General features: G+C 41.4%; 1 protein-coding gene across 1 annotated transcript; it reads right to left on the reverse strand.

Moving 5' to 3' along the window:
• Positions 1–3,765: 3,765 nt before the first annotated feature.
• LOC109038609 (uncharacterized) lies at positions 3,766–14,456 on the reverse strand. Its single transcript, XM_072305765.1, has 4 exons — positions 14,004–14,456; positions 10,145–10,370; positions 6,684–7,013; positions 3,766–4,541 (listed from the first exon to the last, which is right to left on the reverse strand). The coding sequence occupies exons 1-4, from the start codon at positions 14,454–14,456 to the stop codon at positions 3,769–3,771; spliced, it is 1,782 nt and encodes a 593-aa protein (XP_072161866.1). The 3' UTR covers positions 3,766–3,768.
• Positions 14,457–22,021: the final 7,565 nt, after the last annotated feature.

A 22,021-nucleotide genomic window follows, 5' to 3' on the forward strand; every position in this document is an offset into this window, starting at 1 on the left:
AGTAGAGATAGCGCTCATATAAATTTTGGCGGGAACTAAGACGTAAGGCGGGAGGGGGATGTCAAAGCTGAAACCACTGCTCTAATACGCACTCCGTCTTAACAAACAAATCGAGAGTAATTAGGTAACCTAAGCGCACTAATCGTTCTTAATTTGTGGCTCTAACAAATCTCTTATTGACAATGATAAAAATAGGAGAGAGGAAAAAATATGGACTGAAATCTCTCATGCAATAAATGCGTGTATCGTTCCCGTTTGCGGTGCCTAATAATAATAATCTACGTTCCAATTTTATTTTTTTAAGAAGAACGAATCGACATCATGACCTGGAATTATTGCAGAATATTTCTCCTACGAGAGAAAAAAAATCTGGGAAATTTTCATGGTCAGACGATAGTTTTTGATAGGGGGCTGTAAATAAATTGGAGAATAGGACGAAATCAAGTCGATCCAAAATTTTATTGGTGGGTCAATTTATACATTCTGTAAAATTTTTCGCAACAGCGCATAAAACATTAAAGGAACGAGAAATAAAAAGAAAAGAAAAAAAGTGCTTAAACTAGGTAAATTGAAATTAAACATCTACTAAAACCCATCGGTTCTTCAGGTCAACGGCTGGTTGAGGCCACTATGCAGAAGCAATCCTCCTATGAAACCGGTAGCAGTGTGTAACATACAAAGCATGTATTTTTGGGTACCTACACAGCTATACAACACGTATGTATTTATAACTTTTTTATCCCTTTTTTTTAGGTTGTAGTAAAAAGAATAAAAATTGAAGTCAGTGAAATATGAAAAATACAAAAAAATTGTGCCTTAAAATTGGAACAATATACAATTTATTTGTAATAGTGTCTCACTTAGGATTTTAGGGCTGATATTTGTGCAGGTGTCGTGCAAGAAGCGGAATTGCCATGGGAGATAAGTATCCAGTGTGTAGGGATGGACGAATATCGAATTCGAATGCCAATATTCGAAACTTTTCGAGTGCGATTATTGCGAATATTTGAGAATTCGAATCTTGCGATTGCGAATAGTTCGGATGCGAATATTCGAATATTTTCGATTATTGCTTCGATTTTTGATTGTTTATGAACCGTGAGAGATAAAATGACACTTTTGAATGCGATTATTCGAATATGCGAATGCGATTATTTGAATATACGAATTATTCGAATTTGCGAATGCGAATACTTCACCGAAAAAAATAATATGCTGTTTTAGCATCTAGGATGTCAAAAATGTGTCTGGTGATCCCAAGATGCTGCCTTTACTGCCTCCGCAGTTAATTTTACATCCTGTGAATGCAAATTCAACTGCGGGGGCAGTAAAGGCAGCATCTTGGGATCACCAGACACATTTTTGACATCCTAAATGCTAAAACAGCAATTTATTTTTTTCGGTGTTCGGAAGCGAATATTCGAATGTGATGCGATTATCTCGGTGCCGATGATTCGAATATCGAATATTCGAATATCTAAATATTCGACCATCCCTACCGGTGTGGATATTGGTACTTTTGTGAGCCGACTCAGCTGGTAGTTCCGACCTCTGCGCGATTTGGACCGCGTTTAACAGAAAGGAACCAAGCCACATCAGCTATTGTTAAATTTAATTCGGCAATTTGAATTTATACGTGAAAACGGTTGTACGGATTTTTGTGCAAATTTCAGTGAATTTTTTCCGCAGTGCGAAGCAAATTCCTTTCAACGGAATCCGCACAAACGTTCTCACGTACGAAATTATATTGCCCTGTTAAATTTGGCAATAGCTGATGTGACTTGGTTCCTTTTCTGTTAAACGCGGTCCAATTCTCTCGATTAGATGTCTGCCACATTCAGATGAACTTACCTTAAAATATCTGATTTTTGCTCAATTCTTTTCAAGGAAAGAAGAGAGAAAAAGCGCGCTTTTTATCTTGACCTGAAATTATGTTTCTTGACTGGAAGTCTGCGACGTCGTAAACGGAGATAGGTGGTTTCGCACTCTAGCCATCGATATCCAAAAAGGAGTCACTGCACTACCGGGTTGTGAAATAGAGCAGTAAAAGCATTTCTGTATGAGCAACGGTTAGCACATGCTCCTTTGCCTCAAGGCTCATACCAGAAGGCAATAACCCCGGTAAAAATTAGCGATAAGAGCTGCATTTCAAAATACCATAGGAATTCGTATAGCCGGCTAAAGGAGGCTACAGAAAATCATATAGCTGGCTGTAGCATGCGGAGAAAATCATACGGCCGGACTATACGAAGCGATAAAAAATTATGCAGAAGGGCTATAATAGTTCCTGTCGCCGGGCTTTACACTTTATCGCCATCGGTTATAAAAGACTATAAGAAATTGTGTAGAAATTCGTGTGCTTTGGAAATCATTAAGTTTGATACGGAGCCAACATAATATTCACAAAACAATAACATTATATTTTCCTTTAATACATACTTTTTTTCATCAATTAAAATGAGAATAATCCATACAGGATGTGCAAACATTTCAAAATCATGAGTTGAAAAACGCTGACTCCGCAAGATTATATTGGAGCATAACACAGAGCGGAGCGGCGTGCTGCCAGCGATAAGCGCGCACCAGCGCCTACAAACCTAACTGGGATACTTCACGCATGGTGCAATGCGTGAAGTATCCCTGTTAGGTTTGTAGGCGCTAAGGCGCTTTTCGCGCTGGCTGCCCGCCCGCCGCGCCGCAGCGTGCCGCGGCGCTTGAAGCAACTATTTCACACCAGAGGTATTGCACAGTATCATACGAAATTGAAGGCGCTCCAACATATCAGGAATGGCAGGCATCCTTCAAAAGAACGGAGCCTTCCTCGCAAAATAAATCAAGATACTACGGCCCAAAAGTAAAGCGGTAGTCCAAAAACTCACTAAGTCCTAGCATCCGTAATTAGTAACATGTAGCATACGCTTTATCGCCTGGCTGTTGCTCAATCGCTATCGGCTATAAAAGGCTATAAGAAATTATGCAGCCGGCTATAGAAGCTCTTGAAAATCTTACAGCCGGCTTTAGGTCTATGGTATTTTGGAACACAGATTCTACTGCCAATTTTTACCAGGGAATGGCTCTTTACCGTAGGTATCACGGCAATGAATCGGACATATTTTGGAAACAACGTATGTATCATTGGTTTCCCTATGTAGATAAAAGCTTTTCTGAGCGAGCCAAATTATCATTTTGCTTAAAGGAGGGGTGGGGGGTGGGGGGGGGGGGGTCGAAAAACCGCAAATTTAAAGTCACGTAATTTAGAGACGGCTCCTAAGGTATTCGGAGCAAAAACCTACGGTCAATTTTTACCTAGGATTTTCTGAGGGAGATTTTTTTTGCATCTCGAGTCTTGGATCTTTTGACTCGATCTTCCTACTGAGTGTGCAAGAACAACTACAAGAATTCCGCTAAATCGCTGCGATGTGAAATCTCCCTGGAACGATATAGAATCCATCAGTGGCGTGGCGTGCTTTCCGATGTATCGATTGTTATGCTATTTAAACCTATGGAAAAAGATCGAAAAACAGGGTGTTCGCAGCGAACACCTTAATAATCGATTCTTTACCATAGGTTTAAATAGCATAGCAATCGATACATCGCAATTCACGCCACGCCACTGCAATCCATATAGAAAGGAGGCGTTACCGTCCCTCCAAGGAGTTCTCAGCTTGAGCCAAGGAGCTACCTTGCCAAGGCAACATTTCGCAGAGTTCAAAGTATCTATTCTAGGAGAAACTTTCCCCAGTAATGTTGATTAATTTTCCCCTGAGGCTAGCATAGTTTCTCTCTTAGATTGAGAAAACCTCGTGGTCCGATCGTGCTCCTAAAAGCATCTACCTTGGAGAGCATCGTGGTCAGTTTTTCCTGCGGGGCGAAATTGGGCATAACTTTTCCTTTCAACGGGCTGGCCAGCAAATTCCTAACGGTATCGTGGGAATAGCTGACATTGATCGAGATTCTCGTATTCAAAAGCCCTAGAACGAGATTCTTAACTGTCTCTCCGACGAGCAGGTAAACTTGCGCAAACGCGCTCATAATAGATAAGAAGTTCTCAGCTGCCATGAAGGAGTAGTCCCAGACCGCCGCCAGGATGTGCCAGACCTCGCGGTAGAAACTGGCGGTGAAAGGTGCGACGGCAGCGCTGGGGAGCGTTTCGCGGTAGAATTTGGAACTAGCTAGGGGTGCGATGCTTTCCACGATGGGAGTGAGGAGTTCTGCGATGGCTTTTCCTAGGCTGAGAAGGGCGCGCGGGACGGTCTCCAAGTAGTAGCTGGGGCTGAGGAGGACGATGACGAGGTTGGCGAGGGCGCGAGCGACGGTGGCGCTGATGGTAGCGAGAAGTGAAACTAGAGGGCCGTAAAAGCTGGGCCGGGTGAGGTTGACGAGGAAGTTCTTGAACTCGGTGAAGAAGCCATCGTGGTGGAAGCGGCCGCTGAACCAGAGGACCCCGTCGCCTTCCGACTGGGGTTCGATGAAGAGACACTCGATGGACTCCCGGAGGAAGGCCTTCAGGATCGGCGTCGAGTCGTAGTTGTAGTAGGCGCCTGGAATCAGAATGATTTCGGGTCAAACTTGATGGTTTCCTAAAATGAGATACCTAACGGATTAAAGTTGCACGTCAAGTGATCGTGCTTTGGTGGTCGAGTCCAATACGTGGCGAGTTACTCGCATCCCTTAGGATCCCCACGAATGACTCTCGTGGGGACTTAAACGCGCGGTAAGAAACCTAAACTAGGTTAATTAGGTATTTCATTAACTTCGTTTCTTTTTTTGGACGAAAGGGGGAAAAATCTACCTAACCATACAACGGTTGATTAACACTATCTTGGAGACTTGAACGCGCGGGAAGAAACCTATCCCAAGTAGAATTTTTCGACGGAAGAATCGCGATATATTGCGATTTTATCGGCGATAAAATCGGTAGGATTATCAACATCTGAGCGATTATCCTCGATCTTGTTGCAATAAAATCGCGATTTTATCGTAACAAAAATTGCGATATATGGCGATTTAATCTAGATTTTATCGATGAAAATTGATCGCGATTTTACCGAACAAAAAATTGCGATGCATAGCGATTTAATCGCCATGAATTGCAATTTTTTATTCGATAATATTGCGATCCATTTTCATCGATAAAATCTCTATTTGTCACGATCACTGCTACTTGGGATACTCGGTATAATACCTGGATGTATTGACGATACTATCTTACGTTTATTTCAAAGTAAGTTTGTAATAAAATCGATTTACTTGGCAAAGTAGACTGCCTCAGCAGTTACAGAATCGATTATTTATGATAAATTCAATTTATAAAAATAAGCTTTTTTACCAATGCCCAGTGCCTCTGTCGCTTAGCCTTTTAGGAAGTAACATTTGCTTATAGAAGGATAGCTATTCAAAGTAGGTATTCAAAAAGTCAATCAAATCATCCAAAACTGCTACGAAAGGGTAACATTCCCAAGTCTAAGGATTTGCGAGCTTTCACACTTCCCAGAAATAGGAATCGAAGTATCCACAAAAATTTAAAATTGAATCCTTAATCGAGTTCCAAAACAGCATTGATAGGGGGTTCTACGTACGTAGATCTTTAGACAGGATTGGTGCCCAGAAATAATGAATCGAAGTGAAGCTATACCTAGGCCTTATATGACACATCAACGTCGGAAATTTCGATTTTTGTCCGATAATAATTCGATTTCGGCTCGCAAAATCGATTCCGATTTTGAATCACCTCGAAAAATCGATTCGTTTTAATCGCGCACAAAATCGATTGAAAGTCGCTACCCCTAATGCATGCGTGGAGGGTGAAAATAGAGAAGTTGCAGGTGTCTGAAATTTGATGAATTTCGTGTTTGAGTGGAAACTACTGAGTGAACTGAACACGAGGATACCCTTGGTTCATGAATTGAACAATTATTGGAGAAGATATGACTAAATGACCTAATCTATTAAAATACATGCGTTTAAATGGGAAATGGCGCCAGATGACGTCACTGGGCGGTGCATTTTTTCACTTTTAAATATATTTTTATACCGTTTCCCATATCAGGAAAAAATTATAAAAAATACTGGGAAATCAGCTCTTCAAGCACTTTCAGGTGAAGCAATAAAAAGTTGACGTCACTGGGCGGTGCATTTTCTCACTTTTAAATATATTTTTATACCGTTTCCCATATCAGAAAAAAACTATAAAAAATACTGGGAAATCAGCTCTTCAAGCACTTTCAGGTGAAGCAATAAAAAATTGACGTCACTGGGCGGTGCATTTTCTCACTTTTAAATATATTTTTATACCGTTTCCCATATCAGAAAAAACCTATAAAAAATACTGGGAAATCAGCTCTTCAAGCACTTTCAGGTGAAGCAATAAAAAATTGACGTCACTGGGCGGTGCATTTTCTCACTTTTAAATATATTTTTATACCGTTTCCCATATCAGAAAAAAATTATAAAAAATACTGGGAAATCAGCTCTTCAAGCACTTTCAGGCGAAGCAATAAAAAATTGACGTCACTGGGCGGTGCATTTTCTCACTTTTAAATATATTTTTATACCGTTTCCCATATCAGAAAAAAATTATAAAAAATACTGGGAAATCAGCTCTTCAAGCACTTTCAGGTGAAGCAATAAAAAAATTTGCGCGCAAAGTCTAAATTGTATCTCAGCATGCGAATTTAGCTTACCTAGGATAGGTTTGATGGCCTCGGAAGCCTCGACGGCGTGGTAGTGGGGGATGGTGGGGAGGAGGTGGTGCATGACGTGTGTGTCGGTGATGTGATGGAGGAGGTGGTTGAAGACCCAGTAGTCGCGGTCGACGGTGGAGAGGGCGCCGCGGAGCCAGTCCCACTCCTGGGAGGCGTAGCGCGGGAGGGCCGGGTGCGTGTGGTTCAGGTAGGCCACCACCACCAGCCACCCGTTGAGGAACACGAACGGCATCAGGTAGTGGCAGGTCAACCACCACAGACCGAAAGTCGCGCCCAGGTAGTACAGGGTCCCGATCATGGTCACGATACCTGAAATTCAAATTTCATGGAATTTTAAAGATGAATAAATGAGGGGCTTGGAGGACAAGGCGCATAAGGCCTTGTCTCCACGGGACGTTTTCATGGGATTTGTCCCAAGTTCGAATCGCAGAAATGAAACTTCTGGGATTTTTCCCAGTCACCGTCTCCACGGGACGGGGCTCATGCAGTCCTGCGACTAGTTTTCGCGGGAAGATAAATTGGTTAAAGTCGAGTATTTAACCGGGATTAAAATAATAATTGCACTCAATTGACAATTAGACACATTATTTTAACTAAACAAACATTAACAATGTAGTAATGAATGAAATATCGCTCAATTCGTTTTCACTTCTTCTTCTTCTCTCAGTGGGTCCTAGGGGTACAAGTACCATACTTGGTACTGGGAAAAATATTGATTAACTCGATATTTTTCCCAACTTCGTAAGTGGGATTTTTCCCTGGGACAAATCTCGTGAAACGGCTCGTGGAGACAAGGCCTAGGTGCACACTCAAAAAACAAGTATGGGAAGAGTGACTTACCGGCCGAGTTATGGATCATGGAGCCATAAGATATAGTTCGTGGAGCCATGCTTATAGGTTCACGACCAATAAAGTATGGTTCAGAAAGCCATACTGTACACGGTGAGTCACTTTGGTTAGAAATTATGGATCTCCGAGCCATTTATTATGGGTCTCAGAGTCATATATACTTTTTTTTTGAGTGCAGTTTTTGAAAAAATTGAAATGTTATTGATTTCAAGTTAAATTAGTCTTAATGCATATTCTGTGAAAAATTCGCTCCCGAATTCGAATTTTTAAGTATTGAAAAGTCATTTTGAACTTTCTTTCCGCCATAAGGATCTATCTGTTTTCGAAGCTTCTAACACGTATTTCTTGAAATGGTAAAAATTGCACTTATGCGCCTTGTCCTCCAAGCCCCTCAAATGATAGATATCGACGGTGAAACTACCAAACCACGTATCTCGGTTTGCGACGTCGCAGACTTCCTGTCATACTTTATTTTTTAAATGAAAAACTACTTAACATCCAGTTTTGAAAATTTCTGTGATTTTTCCTCTTTGTGCGGAGAAATTTTCCGTGAAAATTTCAAGGAATGATATTGATTTGGTCTACTTCAAAAAAATAAAATGTGAGCGTAGATTTTTAAACACCGCAAACGAGATACGTGGTTTGGTAGTTTCACCGTCGATTTATTATATACACACAGATAGCAGTGGCGTGGCGTGCTTTGTGAAATATCGATTGTTACGCCATTTAAACCTATGGAAAAGGATCGATAAACAGCGTGTTCGCAGCGAACACCTTAATAATCGATTCTTCACCATAGGTTTAAATGGCATAACAATCGATACATCGCAATTCACGCCACGCCACTGACAGATAGATAAATACACATACACACAGATAGATAAATATACACTAGAAATCCCTTCATAAATATTGAAATTGTTCATCTGAATGTCACTGAACAGTCAGTGTCGCACATTCTGCCATCAGGTTCTTCAATAATCTTCCACTGAAATTAAGAGAACTATTGGAAGACTGCGGGAAGTTAACGCTTTTTTCAAGGGTTTAAACACCCTCTTAGTTTGTAAAGCATTTTATTCCCTAAATGTTTTATATAATGATGTTTAAAATGTGCTCAAAGTGCTCAAAAGTGCGCATGGCTCCAACAGCCAATCAAAACGCCTTCAATCATGGAGAGTAGGCAAGAAACACACTTCAAAGTTCGAATAATTGCGTACGCCGCTTTTGGCAGTGCCCTTCGCGGAACAGAGTACGTTGCACGTTCGTGTCCTCGAACAACGAGGCATAGGATGTTTTCAAAGATGAAACACAAATGAACATCTAAATTCTGTCTCGACTTTTATGACGCTGTGTTTTGTTTAAGCCCTGTCCCGATCAGGGTTGACCCGAAAAAAGTATAGTTGATGGCTCCAAATACTCATTCATAAGTTGGTACCACCGAAAATCCTCCACGAATTCTACCCAGAATCCATAAGAAAAGCTGTATCCAGATCTTAAATTAAATTAGCTATTATGCTCCAATCAATTTTTATTCTATTGCTCGAGAAGAAGTTTGATTATTTTCCGCTATACAAGGTAGATTTTGCCTGCAATAAGAATTCTCGATATAACGATGTAAGTTTTTTTAAAAATTCTGCAAACACCACAATGATGCTATACCGGGTTTTTGTTATAATCAATTCCAATGCTCAAAAAAGCTCGCTTTACTGGATTATACGAAGCATATTATGCTTATACCTACATTATATGTTGCGCGCTGGGCATTGAAACGAACAAATGTGTAATGAAACACAACAAATTGAACGAATTATTGGACGCTTCAGATCGAAAATCCCTGGTGCATGCGTCATAAGTCGTCGCTCCCTAGACGAAGGAACGTAACCCTATTCCGAGGTTGCATAAGTTACTCAAATAATTCAATTTTGTAAAGAAATATGCTGCCGTACTAAGGAAGAACGCCGTATGAGCCTTCAGGCTTTGCCAAATTTCCTTTGATAAAATACGAATTTATCGGGAAAGTTATGGATATTTTTCTCGCAGATTTTCACACAATATTGTTCGCAGTTTATTCTAAAATACCTGAAAATTCCAAGTACCACTATATGTATAACTTACTTACAAATTAAACATTTTATCGGTGGAAATTTGGCAACTCTCGAATGTTCATATGGCGTTTTTCCTTAGCACGGCAGTATGACTCCGCATCCTCGTGAAAAATTTTGTTGATTTCCGCAGGTTATCAGAGGACTAATCCGACTAAGCCAAATTGCGTGTTTAGTTCCTCTCTTAACTCGACTAATTAAAGATGCTGTCTCTTTTATCACCGAAAAACGATAAAATTAGACATTACTATGCTCTCAGGAAAGAGAGATTTTGTCCTCTTTTCTCATTGATAATTTTTTTTCTGAATCCGACTTTTTTTATACCTACATTTAAAAAAATTGCAAAATTTGCCACCCCCTTTTGCCGCCATGGGCCGCGGCCCATGTGGCCACCCCCTTAATCCGGCCCTGATTTCCATCCCACCTGTCTCCGAAAGGCCAGTGCAATGTCTCTTTGTTTCTGGAGGAGAGGTGGAGACGGGTACTTACCTAAATCGGAAAGAAGGACCTTGAGGCGGTGGGAGTCGCGGAAAATTGGGCTGAAGGGATCGAAGTGGGAGGCGAGGCCCTCGTAGCTGCGGCCGGTGATGTTGATGGCCAAGTAAAGGGGCCACCCGGCGGCCATAGAGAGCACAGACTTGAGGATCCGACCGGCAGGGTTTTCCGTCAGCCTGTGCAGCGTCCCCAGACCGGACCTTTGCTTCGGGCAGAATAACTGGAAATGAAAATACAAATGATTAGAATTTGAAGGTGTCTCAGAGTTATTGATATAATCGGCAAACTCAGAGAGAAGTATTATGTGCGCACTGAAAAAAAAATCTCGGTGTATTTACTAAGAAAAGGGTAAAATTACCAAGAATTCAGGGTTCTATTTGATCCCAGTTTTTTCTCGGTAAAATTACCATTTATGGAATCGGTAATTTTACCGAGAAATCTCCGTAAAATTATTGAACTTTCTCGGTAATTTTACTGGATCTTGGTAAAAACGCCAATATTTTTTATCGACTGTGGTAGAACCGAGATAAAATGGCAAAGTTACCGGGAATTGATTACCAATAAAAGTGGTATTCTTGCATGAAAAAAACAGTAAAAATACCGGTTTTTAGGTAAGCTTACCAGTCTGTCTTGGTAAAATTACCAATAGTTGGTAAAAAAGTGAGATGGTAAAGGTACCAACGGACCGTGGTAAAAACGCCGAGAATTTTTTTTCAGTGCGATGCAGGGCCGGACTGGCAGGGGTCCTGTAGCACCCCAGGCCCCCTGCCCCACGGACCCCCTGAGCGATTTTTATTATTATTCTAGATCCTCGATAAGGGTCTCTGAAGTTTAAAATACGGATTTGAAGAGGTCCTAAGATTGAAATTTTGGGTATAATGCGGCTTTTAAATTTTATAATTCGGGGTCCCTGATGACATGCACTCCGCGGCATCGGAGCGCTAATCTGACCCTGATACGATGGAAGGCAACAAGAGGATTTAGCCATTGTGTCACTGCATGGAGAGTTAAATTATCAGTGTTCGAAAAGGCATGAGGAAAACTTTCCCAGCACGTCCGTGTAGGTATGACGGTTGTCGTAACAAAGAGTTCTATTGGGACAATGAGAATACAAGTTGGCTCGAAAAGATATTGGATGAGCGCTTCTTGAGGAGTTGAGAACTAAGCGCAGTAGCTTGATTGGTCCCTTGTGCAGAAGGAGTATACGGTGAAATTGAAAATACACGGAGAGATTGATAAGAAACGCCAATATTATACCATAAATCGTGCCGTCATTACTGCCGTGCTAAGGTGAAACGCCCCATGAACATTCGGGAGTTGCCGAATTTCCTTCGATAAAAAGTTAATTTATGAGGAAAGTTATGAATATTTTTCTGGGAAATTTTCAAGAACTTCAGGTGAAATTGCGAACAAAATTATCTGAAAAATTGGCGGAAAAATATTTAATTCGTGATTTGCCAACAGAAATTTGGCAGCGCCTGAAGGTTCATACGGCGTTTTTCCTTAGCACGGCAGATTGGGGGTCGCTCATGAAATACGTGACACTCTAGGGATAGTCGAAAATAACGTTACGCCATTTCGATGTTACGTGTTGGATGATTAAGACTTACGCCATAAAAGCGTCGATGGATGAGGGGGGATTGAAAAATCCAAAATTTAGCGTTACGTATTTAATGAACGGCCCCTGACATCAAAAATTACTTCCCTAACTTTTCTGGCTTTGCGTTTAAGTCTCCGAAGAAGTGCTAATAATGTGTATTGCACGTGCATGCATAAACATGCGTGTTTTTGGTCGAAAAATTCGAAAAACGTTACGTATTTCACGATTGGTCCCTTATGGCAAAAATCACTTATCTAACTTTTCTAGCCTTGCGTTTAGGTCTCCAGAGGAGCACAAACAATTTGTAGCACTTCTATGATGAAACGTATTTCTCGTTCTTAAATCAATTTGTCCAGGCTCAAAACGTGAAGTGATAGATTCATATGTATGGTAAAAAGTTTTCAGCCCCTGGGTGGCTCTAACTGTTTTGCCATCGGATTAAAGCGCGCTTATATCAGCGCCTGCGATTGCGCTCCACGCGGCAAGCAGCAGTATTTTGATTTTAGCAGAGATTAATTGCTATAGTCTGTGAATATTACTCTTCGAAATTTTCAGATAGTTTTATTCTAGATCAGGTGTAAATGATTTGAGACTCTTGGGAGAAAATCTTCATAATTTTCTTCAAAAATAAACATTTGATCGGAGGAAATTTGACACCTCCCTGAATGTTCATACGACATTTTTCCTCAGCTCGGCAGAGAGAGAGACCATGGATTTTGGAATTTTTGGAGCTTTCATGATAGTTTATGTTACGAACTGGAGTACCTGTATGGGAATAGTAAGGGCAGGTCGAAATATGGAGCTCTTAGGGACCAAAATGGCAGCCAACTGGCTAACACGTTAAACAGACTAGAAAAATGCCACTGTCAATCTTCAGATTCCAATATCAACCCAAGACGGATAAAAATGCTAGTAAATGAGAGTTCTCCCGTAAAAATTAGTAAATGTTTGCCAAAAGTAGGTCAAATCCGTGCTTTACAAACGAGGGGTCGTAACAATTCTGCCGTGCTAAGGAAAAACGCCGTATGAAAATTAGAGAGTTGCCACATTTCCTCCTCAAAAATGTTAATTTTTTTAGGATAGTTATGAATATTTTCTCTTGAAGTTTTCAGATGATTTAAATCTGGTCGTGAATGAAAATCTCTAAAAAATTCAAAGAAAAATGTTCACAGAATTTCCTGAAAATTTATATTTTATCGAAGGAAATTTTGCAACGTCTGAAGGCTCATACGGCGTTCTTCCTTAGCACGGCAGAAGTGAGGGGCTTGGCGGACAGGGCGCATGAGTGAAGTTTTTGCCCCTTCAATAAATACGCGTTTAAAATTGCAAAATTGCATGGAGCCTTATGGCGGCAAGAAAGTTCGAACTCACTTTTTGATGCTTAAAAATTGGATTTTCGAGGTGAATTTATCACAGATTATAAATTTATACTATAGTTTTAGTTGAAATTATTAATATCTCAATCAGTTCAAAATCTGCACCTATCCCACTTGTCTTTCAAGCCCCTTAATTGAAATGATGAATCATTTTGGATAGTTGCAATTCATAGTTTGGCTGCCCTTTCGGCAAGGTAAGTGAAACGAACCCCGCCGTCCGACCCTTCCGGCCAGAACTCGGCTTTCGGCTCCCGCCGCTAGAGCTGTGGCGCGAAGTTTGAATTTCAATAATTTTGCAGTCTTGGCTGCATTTTTATCAACTGGCTGATTTTTATCAACAGCAGGCGGTCATGTTTGTTTTCGGCCAAAACTGCAAAACTGTTGAAATTTAAACTTCGCGCCACAACTCTAGCGGCGGGAGCCGGAAGGGTCGGGAGAGCCATAGAGTACATAGAGTCGTAATGTAAGTGGGAGAGCTGGCGCCACTTTTAAGCATTTTCCATGTCCCGAATTCCGAGACTCCTGTGTGACGTCGGGTCACTTTTTCGATGCATAATCGATTGTTTGCGATACACGGGTACCCGGCCATCCGATGACAACAACAACAACAACAACAACAACAACAACAACAAAAAATGAGATAGGAATTACCACGTATTCCACACCGCCATTTTGGATCGAACATGTATCGAAAAAGTGACCCGAACCTGGCGCACACCGGGCTCGGAACTCGTCGAGCAGAACATGGCGCCAGCTCTCCCATTTATTACGACTCTATGCACTCTATGGGAAGAGCATACCTTTGGGTTCCATAACCTAACCTCCAAATTATCGGCTTGTCCGTGCTCTTCCCGTACATGCACACTTAAGTACGAACCTCATCGTGTTCAGCGGATCCGGTGTTGGCGTGATGGCGGGCATGCGAGACCTGGAGCGAGAAGTAGGGGACGAGGAGCGAGGTGTGGATGGCGAAGCCGACGGCGTCGTTGACGCGCTTGTAGCGGCTGAAGGCGTGGTGCCCGCACTCGTGGGCCAAGACCCAGAGGCCGATCATGAGGGTGCCTTGCAGGAACCAGTGGAGCGGCCAGGCCAGGAGGGCGCCCCACCACGGCAGCGCCGGGATGAGGGCGCTCCCGGCGACGCCCAGCAAGACGTAGGCGCCCACGTCGGCGAGCACGTGGGCGGCCGAGCGCGGGAGGGAGCGCTCGAAGCAGTGCGCCGGGACGGCCCGCTTCAGGTCGGCCAGCGTGAACGGAGGCCGCGCGGTCGGCGCCCGTCGTCTCGGCGCCTCCGGCAGGTGGTTCCCGTTGCAGTCTGACTGAACGCCCATCTGAAAGAATAAAATTATACTTTTTACAGAAAATAAGCTATCGTTGTTCTCTTGAAGTTTGAAAACGTTTTGGAAAACTTTCAATTTTTTTATTTTTTAAAATTTACTGTGAGGTTTTCCTCCGTTCCAAAGTTAACTTAGTTACACCCTATAGTTGCATATAACGTAAAATTTACGAAAAATAAAATTACAATGTTTACAGACAATAAGCTATCGTCGGTCTCTTAAAGTTTGAAAACGTTTTTGAAAACTTTCCCCCCCCCCCCCCATTTACTGTGAGGTTTTCCTCCGTTCCAAATTTAACGTAATTACACCCTAGTTAAACATAACGTAAAATTTACGAAAAATGAAATTACAATGTTTCCAGACAATAAGCTATCGTCAGGCCCGCCACATCCCATCTCGGGCCGAGGTACCAGTTTTAAGGTCCGGGCCCCAAGCACGGAGGGGGGAGGGAGTCCGAGGGGCATCCACCAAGAAATTTTAGAATTTATACGACTAATCGGACGCATTTTGAAGCTTCCATAAAGAACTTTTCCATCAATTTCTGCGGAATAATTATGTTTTTTTTTTTTTTTTTTTTTTTTTTTTTTTTTTTTTTTTTTTTTTTTTTTTTTCTACTTTCAGCACAAAATACTTGCGAATTGTTGCATTCAAAACATCTGGAAAATTTTTATTTTTTTTTTGGAGGGGGCATATGATACCTTTTTCAGTTCTAGGAGGGCCAGGCCCCCCTGGACTCCCCCTTTGTTTGTCTATGGCAAGGGAGTTGAGCCATGAGCCATTGAAGTCGAGGATGCCCAGTCTGGAGACTCTTAGCATCTGACGACGGAGGAAAATGAAACGCAGTTACTAAAAATATCCCTCTATACTGAAAATCTTGAAAATAGATAGACATTTTTTAAGAAGTATACCTCTTTGAAAATTTAAGAAGAATTCTACAGTGCCCCAGCGTGTTTCTGAAAATCTATTCACCTTTAACGAAATTTTTAAGGTAAATTTTTCACTTTTTCTTACGAAACAAGGGTTGCATGTGGATTCGTAGTGGTTTTTAACGGGTAACGCGGGCCCCCTCCGGGGCCCGGGCCCCGGTACCAGGGACCCAGTATCCCCCCCCCCCTTATGGTGGGCCTGGCTATCGTTGTTCTCTTAAAGTTTGAAAACGTTTTGGAAAACTTTCGATTGTTTTTTTTTCCATTTACCGTGAAGTTTTCCTCCGTTCCAAAGTTAACTTAGTTACACCCTAGTTGCCCATAACGTACAATTTACGAAAAATAAAATTACAATTTTTTCAGAAAATAAGCTATTGTCGTTCTCTTGAAGTTTGAAAACGTTTTAGAAAACTTTCAATTCTTTTATCTTTTAAAATTTACTGTGTGGTTTTCCTCCGATCCAAAGTTAACTTAAGTACACTCCAGTTGCACATAACTTAAAATTTACGAAAGGAAATAGGTATTAAAAAGCACATGGAAAGAGTAATCAAATACGCCAAAAACGAAATGTCGATGTACTAATTTTTACGAGAAAAATACGTAAATGGTACGAATTACCGTACTTTACCTCATTGATCACAAATTTTTTACGTAAAATTCTTGAGTTCCAACATTTACGACCTCTTTCCATGTTTCTTTACGTACAACTTCCGAGCTCGTAAAAATGACCGGTTTTACACTTTTCCTCGAGATTTTTATAAGGTGTGCTATCAGGGTATTTATTTGAAGAAATGTGGATTCAACCTCTTTTTCTTTGGTATAGTGAATGCTTTCAGTCACTACGGCAAATTTTAAACCCGTATTTCAGCAAAATGTGTTCGATATTTCGATGTTGGCTCACTAACTATTGCCTCGTCTCTACGAAACGTTTCATTGGATTTGTTCCAAGGAAAAATCTCACTTGCAAAGTTGGAAAAAATATTAAGTTAATCAATGATGAACTCAGTACCAAGCAGAGTCTTCATGGAGTCCCAAGAGCGACTCGGAGAGAAGAGGACGAAGAAATTTTATCGTTTTTTTAACGGGGTAAAAGTCCGCAGAAGTTTCATTCCAGCGATTCGAACTTGGGACAAATCCCATAAAACGTCCCGTGGGACAAGGCTGCAATCGATGGTGAAACTGCAGAAATGTGTACATCAGTATGCGGCGATACAGATTTCCCGGCATGCTTTATTTTTTACACGGAAAACCACTAAATGTCATTTCTTGAAAACTTTCGGTGATTTATTTTTCTTCTTTGTGAAGAATATTCTATGAAAATTTTGAGCCATGATGTTAGTTCATACTCCTTTTAAAAAATAAAATAAGGGCGGTGATTTTGAAACACCGCAACCGAGATGCAGTTTTTTTAGCACCTCATTTTTGCAGTTTCACCATCGCTATCATATATCCGGGATTCGGAACTTTTTGTTGCAATGACTCCCACTTCATGACCGTCAACAGTTCCGGGATTTCTTTTAGATTTTTTCACAAGTTCCAAAAAAGTTCCGGAAAATGCAAAAGATCCGGAACATTTCGGGAATGGAGATGTTGCATAAGTGAGGGATTTGCGATCTGACCATTGATTCTTATGTAAAAGTTCGCAAGAAACACGATGGTGCCACTGGTTTTCTCTGAAATCATCTCCCAAGCTCAAAAAAAGCTCTCAAGTTGGGGCCAAAATGGAGGGGATATCCCACCCTACCCTGAGAGTCCACCTCTACATCAAAACAAACTCTCCATGCAAAGATAGGGAGCAAATACATTAGCAGTGATGCCGTGTTTTCAGTTTTGGAGTCCCCAAATAAAGTGGCAACCCTGCCAATGTATTTGCTCCCTATCTTTGCATGGTGAGTTTGTCTTGATGTAGAGGTGGACTCTCAGGGTAGGGTGGGATATCTCCTCCATTTTGGCCTCACTTTGAGAGCTTTTTTGAGCTTGAGAGATGATTTCAGAGAAACCCAGTGGCACCATCGTGTTTCTTGCGAACTTTTACATGAGAATCAATGGTCAAATCGCAAATCCCTCCCGCATGCAACATTTCCATTTCAAAAGTTCCGCTAAAAATTCAGGGAAATCTCAAAAGCTCCGGAATTCGGGACTAGTTCCGGGGAATGAGAGCACTGATCGCTATGTGGATTTATTTTAAAGGGGGCAATATTAACCCCGAATTTTGTCTCTTACCTTGTAATCACGGCTGTAAGCACGGCTGGCTTTTCCGATCCTAACGTCGCGTTGGCACTCCTTCGATCCACCCGGAAACCCGAACCTTGCGCCCGAACCCACACTACCGAAGTTGGTTGCAAGAGTGATCGTCCTCCAATTTGAGGCCTTATATTTGAACTGCGACTTTGCGAGTTTCACCCCCTTGGCGGATTTCCAGCACCCCCCCCCCCCCCTCCTCCCGGTGGCCCGAGCCTTTTCGGAGCTGAGTATTCAAATCGATAGAGAAATTAATAGTAATGTAAAATTATGATCGTTAGGCGAGATACGCGGCCTATCTCATTTGAATATCCATCATTTTCCTGCCCTGGATTTTGTCCATCTCTAACGAACAGGCTCGGGTGAGGAGAGAGATGGGCGGTTGCCGAGCTTTGCAGAAAATCATCCATTTTCCCACGAGGAGATCCATTTTTCCAGGGAGAGTATGGACGATTCTGCCGTGCTAAGGAAAAACGCCGTATGAACATTTGAGAGTTGCCAAATTTCCTCTGGTTAAATTATTATTTTTGAGAAAAGGCATCCGTGTTTTTCCTTGTAACTTTCAGGAACTTTAGGTGAAATTGTGAAAAATATTATCCGAGAAATCGGAAGAAAAATATGCATAAGTTCACTAGGAAATTCGAGTTATATCAAAGAAAATTTGACAACGCCTGAGGGCTCATGCGGCGTTCTTCCTTAGCACGGCAGAATTGGTCTCATGGAGACCCTCAAGGACCCCAAAAAATGGTGATGACTCTTGATTGGAGGGGGTTGTTGCCAACCCGTGGCGTTATCACTCAGTGGCGTGGCGTGCTTTGCGATATATCGATTGTTACGCCATTTAAACCTATGGAAAATGATCGATGAACAGGGAGTTTGCAGCGAACACCTTTGTAATCGATTATTTGCCATAGGTATAAATGTCACAACAATCGATTTATCGCAAAGCACGCCACGCCACTGTTATCACTTGCTGCACTCGTAGCCATAGGCGGTTCTAGACCTTCATGCTTGGGGGTGCGCAGAGGTGGAAAATGTCGGAGACCGGCCCCGAAGGGGACGGGCGCTTAGGGGAGGCCTAAGTTTCGGCCCTCAAGTTTTATCCCTTTCCTACCCTCCTTTCTCTTTTTCTCTCCTTCATTTCTACTTAAATACCTATAAATTCAATGTAGAAAATTTTTAGAAAAACTGTCCATCAAAACTACAATCTTACCATAAAAAACAGTAGAATCTTTGTAAAACACGGCTATCAATATTAATTCTGTTTAAAACATTTTCAATCAATGTCTGGGATTTTTTCTCAGTGTGAGCGAATGCAGAATCTTTAGAAGCAGAAGGTCTTTTTTATATTAAATTCTGTACTGGTTAAAAAGCAATAAATAGAGGTGAAGGTAGAAGATGAAAATGTACGATAGAAGTGAAGGTAATTATATTTATCTGTGCACTTCAATTTTCGATTTCATAATACGATTTTATTCTCGACGTTTTTACTTGCCCGAAAGCCTCTTTCACAGTTCCGGTAACCGTACTTAATTTTTGCTTGGGGGTGCCCGGCACCCACTGGCACCCCCGTAGAACCTCCCATGCTCGTAGCCCATCTTGTTATGGTAGGGGTCTAAGTTGGAACGAGTTTTTCAAACGTGAATAATGTGCGAATTTGGCTCTAGAACTGAATTAATACGCATATCCATTTAATTCATCAATTAGGCCCATTTCTATCATTTTGAATTATCTTCATGCGGCGTCCGCCACTTCTCTGGTTCCTAGGAGCTCTATGGATCTTAAGATGGTGGAGCCAACTTTGCGGGCCTGTTATTGAAATTGATAGACAAAGCTATAGACAATGAAGACAAAAAAGATATCGTGGGATCCTATTGGTAGAAGCGGGTGGTTGCAATGGACAAAGGAGGTAAGTAATAGACTACTAACGGCAACCGACAAGAGACCCGACAGTTAGTCCATCAGTATCCCCCTAAGTCTATGAAAACCACCTGTTTCAATCAATAGGATCGCTCCATACTCCCTATGTCATCTTTGTCTATAGCGTTGTCTATCAATTTCAATTATCAGTCCGCAATGACCATTAACCCACGATGAAGGCACCTATTTCACCTCGTATAACTCCAAGTAAAATATGCGCATTTTATCAAACAATTCGGCAACTTTGGAGAGATGGATGGACCTTGCGAGCCACTGAAAATCCGAATCGTTGTCATGGAAGAGGCTATGCCAGTTTTTGAATATGCAGTGCGAGGTCGCCAGATCTCACACCGATTTTTCAGCAAAAAACTGACTAATTTAAAGAAAGAAAAAATGTTAATATGAAATGAAAGGCGTCTTGCAGCTTCTGTTCTTCGTAGAAAATATTCTGATGGAACAACTCGAAATTATTATAAATGTGAGCCCTGAATCATAAAAACGGAAAGAATGAATTTTACTTTGAAATTGCGTTTTTTAAAAAGTTACTCGTTCCTTTCTGAAAGGCAGTTGCGAACAATCGAATGATCGGTGAATTTCGGAGTGATTCACATTAAATAGGCGCAGAAGTTTAAGTTACTTTTTAGATTTTTACAGGAACAATCTGCGATGTAATAGATTTTTCCAGTAAAAATACTACAAATTTCCGAACCACTTCCCCGAGAAAAACTATTGTCATCGAAAGATTTAAATTTAATTTGCGACATCAATACGTTTGAATGCGTTATATATCAACAAGTGCGTGGAAAGAACACTGGGAGATATTCATTCGTCTCAGCTCGATTTTACATTACCCCTTTGAATAGCAGAGCTCCTAGTTGCACCTTCAAATTACGTTTGGTACAATCATTCCTAATAACTCGTAGGACTCGCAAAGAATTGTGTTGATGGAGATAATTTTGCGGAGATTCTTCTTGAGGAAATAGGTTTAAAAACAAATGTTCAATGGTGGCCTCGTGTTGCTCAGAAATCGCGCGGTTTCTCATGGAAAAATTTTAAATCCTCATTTGCTTACACATATACGCACTACGGACTCTTTCGTGTTTTCGTGCAATGACATTAAAAAAGTTGGAGTATACTTCATTACGGTATTTCGTGTGACAAATATATCGGACCTAAAGGATCTGGGTGATTCATTTTCTTTGAAGATATCCGAGCTCAACTTCAGCCCTCCACTAAAGTATCACTCAATTCAGCAGCGTTAAAGCTTTGTTCTTCATCAAAGAGGTAAGTTTTTTCTGAATTTTTAGATAGGCTCAGGACTGGATTAGCACTCAGAGGCCCGGGATGCTAGCAAGTCGCAATGGTCGCATACTCTCTAAATTGAAGGCGGTTCACGGTTCCCAAAAACTGAAGGATTCATTTACGGCTCTGACCCCCCCCCCCCCTCACCCCCATCATTTTATTCGAAGGCAGCAAAAGTATTAAAATAACTCTTGAATTAACCATGTTATTCATAAGGTCATTAAATGACATGACAATTAACTACATATCTGAAAAAAACAGAAGCCTCTCGAATCCTTCCGAAAAAACAACAACAACCCAAATCGATCACTTTTCACGCCGGGTAGGCAGTCCCTCTTGAATGACAGATTAAGAAGAACGAATTTAAGAGGGTCTTCTGACATGAATGTTAGGAGTCGATTTTTAAATATTTAAAAAAGAAAAAAAAACTTGTGCGTAGTTGACGAATCAGTTGGAATGGTCTTAAGGTTTCAGGGGCCTCATTACCCTAGAAATCCTGTCTTAAAGCTTTACAAATCTACAATTTGAACTCTTAGGGGCCCTCAAGAAACTTCGACCGTGTAAGTCGGCAACCAAGTATCTCGGATTCCGACGTCGCAAACTTCCAGAGTCGGACTGGCTCGCGTAGACCCTTGGCTGGTGCAATGTGATATTTCCCGGTTGGCCATCCCCTACGAGGAGGGGGGCTCCGACAATTTTGGCAAAACAGCACAAGTTCACGCTATTTTCAGGTTCAAAGTTTATTAATCGTACAGAGTAAAAATTTCAAAATTGAACGTATTGAAGAAAGCGATAGACTTCTGAAATTAAAGAAAAAATAAAATATTAAAGCCACTAGACGCATCCAAGCACCATTATTTCCAAAAGAACCGAGCTAGTGCTGCGATTTACAAGAGCTGAGAAGACGTGGGTCTGTAAATCCATCCTGAAAAAGAATTAGACGTGAACCAGAAAAAAGAAGAAAGAATTGAGTATCAACACAGGTGAAGGCGGGAGGGACGTATTCAAGCCTCTTTTTAACTATTCTCCCGAATTTGAGCAACACCTCGTTGACAGCATATAGCAGAGCACTGAGAGTTCACGCATCGCGTCATGGCGCCTTCAATTTTTCAGATGCAGCACGGACGTCCATCAAGTACGAATAGTTGTATCTCTGCGCCGTCGTAAACG

This window comes from Bemisia tabaci, unplaced genomic scaffold (genome assembly GCF_918797505.1).
Source record: "Bemisia tabaci unplaced genomic scaffold, PGI_BMITA_v3".
Classification (NCBI taxonomy): domain Eukaryota; kingdom Metazoa; phylum Arthropoda; class Insecta; order Hemiptera; family Aleyrodidae; genus Bemisia; species Bemisia tabaci.